We start from the raw sequence: 10,668 nt of genomic DNA, 5'->3' as shown, positions 1-10,668 counted from the left end.
ATCCTTTTGCATCTTTTCATCTTTTTGCATCTTCTCATCTTCCTGCATCTTCTCCTCATCCTCCTCATTCTTCTTCTCATTTTTCTTCTTCTTTTCATCCTCCTCCTCCTCCTTCTTATCATCCTCCTCATCCTTATCCTGCCTTCTCCAAAAGCACCCCCCTCTCTCTCCCCAGGTACCCGCAGCCCGGCCAGGTGTAAGGCTGCACGGTGCTCTGCCTCTCCCCACTTTGTTTTTAATTGTACCTGGGTGGCTGCAAGGATGAGTCGAGGCTTGCTCAGAGCTCTGGGTGCCTGGGCCCGTTCTTGGTTCTGCCTGGAGGGAGAGCGGCTCCTGGGTGCTTATTGTAGGGCAGGGATGGCTTTGTCTGGCTCCTTCCCCTGTCCCGCTACCTGCTGTTGCCTGTCTCCCGCAGGCAGGGCAGGGCTGGGCAGCTCTCCCCATCCCTCACACACACCTCTTTCTTTTATTCCCCAACACTTAGTCTCCTCACCCAAATGCTTGCCTGCCTTTTATGGTACCCTCCTATAGATGTGGGCATGGAAATGCAACACTATTTCCGTCGAGGACATAACTGCAACATAGTCTGGCGTGAGGACACCCTGTAGGTTTGTGGGCTTTCCAACCCACCTCTGCAAAGGCAAGACTGGTGTTCCCCAAGTCTACCTGGAAGCAAGGCTTCCACTTCTAACCAGATCAAAGTATTTTCATTTATCCTTATTCCTCCTTGCAAAGTTGCAAGCTTCACCTTTTTTTTTTCCCTCAAACCCCGTTGAGATCTGTCTGGCTTTTTAAATAAGAGTGGAGTGTAGCACTCACACAAATGATGCAAACATCCAGCTGGTGTTTTGAGTATGGGACTTCCAACTGCATTTCCTCACTCTTTGCACCAAGGTGCAAACGGAGGTGGGGGGTGACCTGCATCACAGCTAAGTGGCTAGAAGGTTGTGCTTAGTGGATATCTTGCTAATTAAAACACTGAGTGGGGGATTTTCATTTGAGTTATTTGCTTTCTTTTATGAATTCAGTTTTTCAGCTGAGGCATTTTTTTTTGCTGTGTCTAGGTAAGTGGATGTGGCAACAAAGATAAAAAGAATTTAAAAAAAAAAATATCCCAAACCCAGAACTGTATTTACAAATTCAGGCTAATGTTCTTTTCTTCCCCAGAGAGAAGTATGGTCCCTTTGGACTGAAAGTAAGTCTGATTTGTTCCACTGGCAGCCCTGTACTTAGTGTCCTCAGCTCACCTCTCTTAAGAACCAACCATTAAGGATCTCTCTTCAGGACCAGCAAGTCCTGACAGCATGTTAAGAAGCAGTAACAGGATAGAGGGAGTAGATGGTCTGTCTGTGAAGGTGACATGGAGTTCAATGGAAGCGTAGGTAGGTAAAGGAAAATTGCCAAAAATGGAGTCAGCACACTGTGGAGAGTTGGGAAGACGACTGTAGTGGTGGCTGCCCCAGGTGCATCCTGGTGTGGCTGCTGTAGCTGGTGTTTCATTCCTGTGTCACCATGCAGCACGGAGCAGGATGTAGTTGGGAAATAAGGCAGAGATGCTCCAGCAAGCTTCAGGCTGCAGGTAATATCTGTGAAGCTGGGAGCAGGCAGCTGTTTCTTGCTCTGGTCTGTAAATGCAGGTGGAGAGTTCCTCTTCGAAGGGGTTATGATGGTGATGGGATTGAGTCCCTAATTCCAAAGCAGTGCTCATGATGCTGAGACTTGGGTAAAGCATATGGGTTGCAGAAAAATTTCCTTCTGGGAAGTGGGGCCTTCCCCCATGTACAGTGGGCTGTGAGTTCAGCTTTCTCTTGAAGCCCCAGGGAAGGGCTGTTGCAGCTGCTCTGATGGACAGTCCAGTTGTCACAGCAATGACAATGAAATCCAGTCCAGAAAAGAGGACACAGCCGTCACTTAAACTTCCAGTCTTAGCAGAAATCCCTGACAGACCTAGGGATGGAGTGAGTATGTGATTTTCAGGAAATAAGGTCTCTCTCTCCCTCTACCATTTAATATTATTTTTAACTGTTCTTGAAAATGTGGGTGTTCTTGTTTGAGCACCGAACTCAGTCCCTGTTGTGATGGAAGTTACTAGAGTAACCTTATCTTCAGACAACAAGGCCTTGAGTCCTGAAAGACTGAAGTAATTCCTTTTGGTGTGGATGAGTCTTTCAGCATCCCGCTCTTTGCATCTCCCTTTCTCTCATTTCGTCATGAAACTTTCTATTAGACGCGAGAAAACTTTGTTTTCAGTTGTGTCACAAGATTGACCATGTCCTTCATGGCTTTGCTGCTGCTTGGTATCAGAGAAAAGGTAAAAACTGAGTCCCCCTACAACACTGAAAGCAGCTGTAAAACATGGCCCGAGGAAGAAACAGCCAAGAAGAAATCACAGTTGTTAGTCACTATTTGCCATAGCTTCTGCAGGGACAACACAGGGTTGTCCTTTCCTGGCATGCAGATCCTTTCTGCCTTTGGGAAGTCTGTTAGGTAATGACCAAAGGTGTTGATTTATGTTGTTGCAGCCATGTCTGGAGGCCAGCTTAATTCTTGGTCATGGTTTTCCTTTTCCAAGTCTAAAGCTTCCCCACAAACACGCATCTAGGCATGGAGACCCAGCCTCTGGAAAAGAGATTTACTGTGGGCTTTGGTAGCAAATGAATGATGACTCACAGGTGACCCAAAAGGCTGTCTCTGTTTTATTTTGTCCATTGACCGTAACCTCCAGGCCTGATTTGTCTGGCTGGAGCTGCTGGAGTACCCTCCCGGTTTCCCTTCTGGCAAGTGCTGGAAGCAAGCCTTGAGCATGCCTAGTCAGGGCTTGTGCATGCTGTCCTCTGCCCCAGGACATGGGGTGGGGGCAGCAGAGCTGCCATAAGGTGCCTTTGTGCCCCACAGTGGGGATGCTGATGGCTCATCTCATCTCGGGTCTGTCATGTGGGCAGCTCTTTGGAGCCAAGGCATGGCCAAAGGCAGTGATCATGGGAGGGATCCAGCAAGAGTTCAGAGGTGCATCCACAAGGCTGATGGCTTAAAAAAAAACACCCAAAAAGTGGGGTGTTCTCTCAATTCAACAGGGGACCTTGGAATTCCTTAACTCTGTCCAATGTCAGTGAAGAAAGGGGGGCTTCTTCAAAGGACCCACTGTGGGCTCTTACCTTAAGCCAGGCTCCAGTGCACTCTTACTCCATGTGGTCTTAGCTGAAGGTGGAGCTTGTGAGCATCTCCAGAGCATCTGACATGGAGAGCTGCTCACTTGTACCAAATAGTTGAGTGCTGAGTGCCAGCAGAAGATGAGGAGAGTGAAGGGAAATTTTAGAATTTCTGGTTTTGTCCCTTCCTCGTTGGTTTGATGGAGAAGATAAAGCAACAGAGAATAAAGAGCACTTGTGAGCTTGACTGTGAAGTGGGTAGCAGTGGAGGAAGAGGCTGGCTGTGATATGGGCTCATGGGCTTGCACCTACCTGACTAGATGATGTTGCAGAGAGCCAGCTTGGTTCTGATCCTGCTGGGTGCCTAACCAGGGAGGAGGAGAGAGAGTGGTGACAAGGATGGGACTCCTGCCACCTGCTAACAGCCTATAGCTTGTTGTAAAGCAGTTGAAACAGCAAGATGAAGTGTTTTGCAAGAATCTAGTGATTTGTTAACACTTCTGATGGGCAGTTGTCACAACTGCATGTTTCGATAAGGTCAGAGTTTTGTTTTAGCTCTGATTTATATTTGCTGATTGAACAGAATTGAACAGTTTCAAAGGAACCTATTGATTGTGTCAAAATTTCCGTCAGTGGGTGATCCTGACATTTCATTTCGGTGAGGTCAATGTTTTGCTGTAAGTTTATACAAAAGACTTTAAGTAGAAGATCTCAGGCATCGAAAAAAAAGGAGCATTTCAACAAAGTATTTTACAATATTTTTTTCAAGTGGAAAAAAAGGTCTGGAACAGGCTTTCTTTGCCCAATTTTGGGATGAAAACATGTTTTGAAGCTGTGGAATTGGCTTTGGGAAGGGAATTCTTTTTAAACCAGCCCTAGCTGTAACAGTCTGGGAAGGGAAGGAGGAAGTAGCATCATCCCTTTTTTTATAGGAAGGGTGCACAAAGGGCCACACGTCTGCCCCAAGCAGTAAGGTCAGGGTTTCTCAGGTTGCCAGGCAAGTCTGCAAAAGCTGTTTAAATTTTACTGCTCCTCACTGCCCTGTCTGTCTCTGTGCCAGATGTTGCCAGCTGTGCTGCCAAAGGCAGTACCCACAGCGCTGTCAGTGAGCCTGTGCCTTGGCTCTGAGCACCTTTGGAGCCGTAGGGAAGGCAGACATGAGCACAGGGAGTAGCATCAGTTGTGTTTTGCCGTCTGGACTACAGAGCAGCTGGCCAGAGTAGACCATAGGATCCAGAGCACTCGTGCAGTGACCCTCTCCTGGGCACCAGTTGCTCCAGTAGCACTCGTTTCTTACAGCCTTGATATTCCCAATGAGTCACCCAAAAGCAGCAACCATTAAGGCTGTCTCTGAAGTTCCAGTGTGGAAAGAGAGTAAAAACATGACTGTTAAAAGAGGAGGGGGAGATGCCACCTTTGTAGTCATAAATAGAATAAAAATTGGCCAGGGAACAGCTGCAGTTACACAAAGAGATGGGCTGACCACTGTTTTTTAAAGCTAATGGCTAGTTCTTAACTCTGAGGGCACCTCCAGAAAGAAAGGGAAATAAATGTTACTGTCCCCCTTGGCTTGAGTCATTTTCCATGTGGAATCTCCCTTGAAGTACAGGGATTGCTGACTGATTTTTGTAGGAAGAACTCAGTGTTTTCATTCATGTGCCTGCACTGTCTAGTGGGTTTTTTTTGGTCTAAATCTCTGAACATTTCTGCTCCTTTCTTTAGTTCTTTATATTGGTTGTTGCCTTTTACTACTGACTCTCCCCCCTTTAGTTTTATTTTTGAAGTAACAAAGATGCAGACTGGAACAGTAAGGCAAAAAAGTATCAAGTATTTGCTATAAGTAAACACATTTTCCTGTTTCTCTGTGTTGAAACAAATGCACGCACTGAGAAATATGTGTGTGTCCAGAGCGTGTATTGAGCACCCACGTACATATCAAAAAGCAGATGAGAAAAAATGCTCTGTGGTAATGAATGGAAATCTTGGCACAGAAAGAAAAACAAAAGTAGTGTAGGAATTCAAACTGGGCTTCATCATTTTGCCACAGATGGCAATAAAGTTGCTGTGAGTGGACTTGTACCATTGAAAACACTTCATTGGAAAAAAATCCAGAACTGGAGATAGTGCAACACAGAATATTTTTTTCTAGGCACCCTCACAAAAGTGTGTTTTCCAACAGCAAGGTTTTTGGCATTGGAAGTGGAACCTTTTTGCAAGAAGCTATGCAAGAGGAATGCGTAGTATTTTAGGGTTTCATTCTACTTGTCTGGATATCCCTTCATGCTTTTGCTGCCAGAGCAGAGTTGTTTGCAGAGCTCTAGCAAAATCATCGTTTAGAAACAGTTATTAATAATAATCCCTTACACATACAATGAAGGATTTCCTGTGGAATCCTTATCCTGCTGGTGGAAATATTCAGGCCTATAAAGAAGAGAGCAATTTGACCATAATGTCGAAATAGAGAATGGGGGAGCTACAGCCCCTCTTTGCTCCATTAATAGCTCCAAGTTCCCTTAATTGTCTGGGATTTCCAGCAGCAAGCGTTGCAGCTAAACAAAGATTTCTATTGCAACAAAAGTACAGTGGGACCTTCCTGCTAAATTTGATCAGGGGAGTAATGGTCCCTTTTAGGTGGTAGGAGCAGCTTTTCACTGGAAGGAAGATGCACTTATCCAGCTGTGCATAGGGAGATGGTGTGATGAGCACAGTATTCGAGCAGAAAATATTCACGCACTGTAATGCACACCCTTGCTGCTGCTGCTTTCTCGTTCCTATTTTAAGAGGATCTGAGAAGGGTGGTTTCTCACACTGTGTGTTGTGCAGGTACCTGGAGGTTTTCTGGCTCAGCCCAGCTGCTGCTGCAGCTCCAGGACACAGCTGTCACCCTCGACAGCTGTTTGATGGATTTCTGATACAGGGCTTTTTGGGGCTGTCTGTGCAACTTGCAACGGAGAGAGACTTTCCTGCCTGGTGCTTGGTGAGGGGAGTAAAGTCTCTCTGTAGAACCACCTATTTCACTTTGATGCCAGAGAGGAGGTTGGGTCTGTGCGTGTGTGGACCAAGGTCCTGGCAGCAGTGGAGCACCTGGGATGCACGAAGAACCTCTGTCCGCCTGCTGTGATGTCATGGGTCCCCTGTCTCATTCTGGCCACATGCAGCAGGTTTTGTCTTTGTACATCACGGGGCCAAGGCTGTCTGATCCCACACTGCTGTGCCGGGCTCCTTATCACCCAGACTCAGGGTTCACTCAGCGTCATGTTCGTGTGATAATCCACATCTGCTTCAAAAAGGCAACTGTGTTCTCTGGCACAGGATATGGAAACAGCAGAAATGGAGCCATTAGAAACAGTCAGCAGTCCAGTGATACAACCTGCTGTGAAGTGGGTAGCAGGTGGCAGAAGAGGCTGGCTCTGGTGTGGTGGGCTCAGGGGCTTGGCACTTGCCTGAGTAGGTGACGTTGCAGAGAGCCAGCTTGGCACTGATCCTGCTGGGCACCAAACCAGGGAGGAGGAGAGAGGTGGTGATAAGAATGGGACTCCAGCCACCTCCTAACAGCTCACCTATAGCTTTCCCTGTTTCCCTAAACTCCACATTCGCATTTGCTGTGGGCTTTCGAAGCAAAAAAACCTTCTCAACATTTGGTCCTAACAGAAAAACCAACTGGCAGACACCCACATTTAATTTGCATGCCCAATTACCCAGCTCATCAACTTTCCTGTTTGTTGGTTCACCCTTACAGGAGGGGTGTTCACACTTCCCCATGTGACTCCTCTGCTTGGGGACGCACTGGCTCACAGGGACAGAGCTGTCTGGGTTTCTGTGGTGGGTAAACTTTGCCTTGCTGTAAGTGATGAGCAAACCCTGCAGGCACAATTACATGATGGGTCCAGGCAGGTCACTAGCCAGCTTTTGGCTCTCCCCAGAGCATGCAGCATCTTGCCTCCTTTTTTTTTTAGGCATTGCTGTGGTGTTCTTGCACAAATCCATCTAAAGGTAAGAACCTGTGATCTGACCCACCTGTAATTAAAGCTGAATTTAATTCACATGCTAACTGAGCTTAGGTGAGCAATGAGTGTAGTATTTGCAGACCTCATACCTCCAAGGTAAGCCATTTATTTGTTGATTGCTTTTTATGGCCCAACACATTTTGTTCTTAAACTTCAGGATTTGAAACAGAGAGGAGCAAAACATTATTTTATGTGGGTTGAGTATTTTGCAATCAGGTGTAGTTAGAAGTTGAGCTGAACAGAACATGCAACTTCTTCTGAGCTGCTTGATTAAGATCCAGGTTTTTTACTTGGTGAATTGTTGGAAATGCTCTTCTTTGCCCTCAGAGTCAAGTCCTGCGACTGATGCTGGAGTGATACAGAAAAGTGTGTGCTCTAGGTTCTTATTTGAGTAGCTTTAGCAGTATTCACACTTGAAGCAAGAACCTGCCCCTTGCCTTGCTGTAACAGGATTGCTGGCATCACTCAAGTATGTGCTTTAAGTATATACTTGGAGATAAGTTAGTGTTTAATTAGTGAGGCCCATGCTTGGCATACTGTGCAAATTGTGGAGGGCTTGGTTTCTTGGCCACGTTTAAACATTGGAGAATCATGTGGCTTAGGCTTTAGGATTGCTTCCTTTGGCTTTGTTTTCATCAGGATGGAAAAGCTGATTTAAAGAAAAAAAAAAATTGATTTCTGGTTCGTTTTCAGTCTTTTTTCATCTCTTTGCTTCTTCAAAGTCCAATCAGTTCTTTTTAAAAAAAAGTAATCATCCTGCTGTGAAAAGCTGAAAAGAAATACCCTTATTTTCCCAACAGCATGGGCCCATTTGTATATGTGATATTTTATTCCTGATAACAGCAAGTTTGCTTTTAGTTTCCTCAAGGTTTTTATCCACCAGAGAGTTCCAGCTGTGCAAGCACTGATGCACATTAGCTGTTCCATTGATCTTATTTGACCAATTCTTAAGCGTCTTTGCAGAATTAGAGCTCGCTCTCCTGCTTTCAGACAGACAGCTGTACTGTCAACTTTTGAGGAGAAAAAGTTGCTGTTTCTTTCATCCTCAGTGGAATGTAGACTCCAGCAGGCAAATTATTCTTAGAGCAGTTTGGCTTTTGCAGCTGTCTCCTAATACGCTTGTAGTGGAACAGAGAGGGAGGCTGAGGTAGTTCACAGCAGCCATGTGTTTGATGAAGTTCCATGTACTTTACAATTGCTGTCACGGCTGTGGGAAAATCCCTGTGTGGCAGGAGAGTGGAGCTATGCAACCAAAAAGACCGAAGTCCTTATCTAGGCCATATTTTAATCTCCCTCTTGCTTTCAAAGGTTTGACTCTGCTGCTCTGTTTCTTGCTGTGGTTCGGATTTGCACGTTCCGTGTCAGTCATGGAATGACCACAGCTGAAATGTCGTGTTTGCCAGGGTAACTACAGCAAAAACTCGGGGACCATTAGCAGGGCACAGCCTGGAGACACATGCAGTGTCCTTGGAGAAGAGTAAGGAGCAAAGGATGGGGAGCAGCTTCCCAAATGATTTTTATCAGAGTTAACTGTCTCTGAGTAAGGTCTTCTCTTTCCTTACCATAAGAGTTCTTGTGCCTCCTTGATGCCTTCTGCTGTCAGTATTTTCAGTTCATATCCATCACCTTCCCTGCCCTCACCCTGCCATGACCCCAGAGATCAGATTTTATTCCTATTTTCCTTTCTGACACAGGAAAAAAAAGAAGCTGTCATTTGGCTAGGGGAACACGTGCTCTTCGCCCAGCATAAGGGGAGAAAGGAATTGTAGCATTAACACCAACTATAAAATATAACAAGAAGCAACATTTTCCCTACTTGGCCCAGTTCACCTTTCCTCGCTGCTTCCTAGATGCAGAAATACACTGGATGCCCAGTAGAGGTGCATGTGTCTGCCCTAACCTGCTGCTAGATTTGCATTTCTGTGTGAAGATGTTGCAGCTTTCCATAGGAGTTGCCCCTACTTTCCATCTGTGTTGTCCAAGGCCTTGCAGAGAAGTCTGGCCCATGATATTGCTCTGCTCTGCCTCAGTGTTAAGGGAAGCTGACCTTGTTGTGTTGAAGGGTTAAGCCATTCTCTTAAGTGGATTTTGCTGATGGGATTGTCCTTCATGTTGATGCGGTGAGCACAGTGTAATCACATGAGTAATGTTAAAAATCTGCCTGACACTGGAGGCCCTAAGCTGTTGCTGCAGCTGGCGTGGCCAAGCCAGTTTCTGTAGCCACTGGCTGATGGGTATCTGATTGCCTCTGGTGGCCCTACCCAAATGGTGAGGTTGTCAGACAAGCAGGGACATTTTTGTGTGAGCCAAAGAAGATGGCACTGACACCTCTGGAGATGTAGGAAGATACTCCATGCTGCCAGAGTATCTTCTGTACTACACACCTCACTAGTGCCCATATGCTTGCCTTTGCAAAAGGAATTCTGTTTCTGAGAGCAAAACACCTTGGTGCATTCATTTTAGAATTTCTACAAGAAATACTTACTTTTCTTGTTTGTCTTTTACAGAAACCTGTTTCCTGCAAATCTTGTTGCTGCAGCTTTCCGAACGGTAAGATCTATATGGACTTTGGACATGAGCTATGGTGCACAGGCAGAGAAAGTTACTGCTCTTTTTTTGCAAGAGGGCTAAAAATATAACATAGAAAATACCAAAAGTTAATTTACTTATATAACTGGAATTTTTAAAAGCACACGATGTAATCAGACTTAGAACTTCTGTGACAAATAGTTTGGTTTTGAAAAATATTCGTCAAACAAAAGCATATTCAAAGCCTATCTTTTGTACCTTCACCAGAAATATTCTTTAAACTTTAAACTTTGGGTGCTGTGTTGGGCAGCAGTGGCAACTCTGCTTTGTGCCAGGCTGGTTACCACTTTGCAAGAGCTAGCTGGCAGACCCTTGGGTACACAGTTTAGAGCTGGGCTCAGAACTGACAAGGCTAAAGACTTTTAGGCTCCCATGTGTGTAAGCATTACCTGTTACCTGATGCTTTTATTCAGTATTTTCCATTTTATTTCTTGCTGGGTTAATTACTCAGCCTGGCTTCTCTTCCAACAGAGACTGTGTGTGGTAGGATGATAACTGGCACCAGAACATAGTGTGGTTTAAACTGACGGACAGGAGCTGTAGGGCTCCAAAAAGATTTTGATTTAGTTCTCATTGCTAATTTTAGATGTCAGAATAGATAGTGTTGAGAATATTGCTATGGGGCAGAGTGATTCTTCATGATACAGGAGTGGAATAATAGCTTTTGCCTTCATGGCGTTCTGTTGGTTTGCTTTCATATCAAAACATTTTGGTATGAAAGTTCCATTTTGAGTGAATATATAATACAGTACAAGTCAGTATTCCATGAATAAAAGCAGAAGCAGTACAAAAATAACACCAAGAAAAGGATATTTTGTGATGCCTCGAGTGTTCTGTGTGTTCAGGGATGAAATAAAGCAGTCCTCTTTTCCTCTATGCTGCTCTTGTCATAGGGAATTGGCTTTTCTTTCCCTCATTTTATA

The 10,668-nt window shown here is 45.2% G+C and overlaps 1 protein-coding gene across 1 annotated transcript in view; it reads left to right on the top strand.

The window, feature by feature from the left end:
- SLC1A4 (solute carrier family 1 member 4) overlaps nt 1-10,668 on the top strand; it is a 34,885-nt gene that overhangs the window by 892 nt on the left and 23,325 nt on the right. The window contains exon 2 of the mRNA XM_064647636.1: nt 9,664-9,706. Coding sequence (XP_064503706.1) covers nt 9,664-9,706 — 43 coding nt within the window. The remainder of the gene's footprint in view (nt 1-9,663; nt 9,707-10,668) is intronic.

The sequence above is a fragment of the Pseudopipra pipra genome, chromosome 3 (genome assembly GCF_036250125.1).
Source record: "Pseudopipra pipra isolate bDixPip1 chromosome 3, bDixPip1.hap1, whole genome shotgun sequence".
NCBI lineage: Eukaryota > Metazoa > Chordata > Aves > Passeriformes > Pipridae > Pseudopipra > Pseudopipra pipra.
This window is presented reverse-complemented; position numbering and strand designations above follow the sequence as displayed.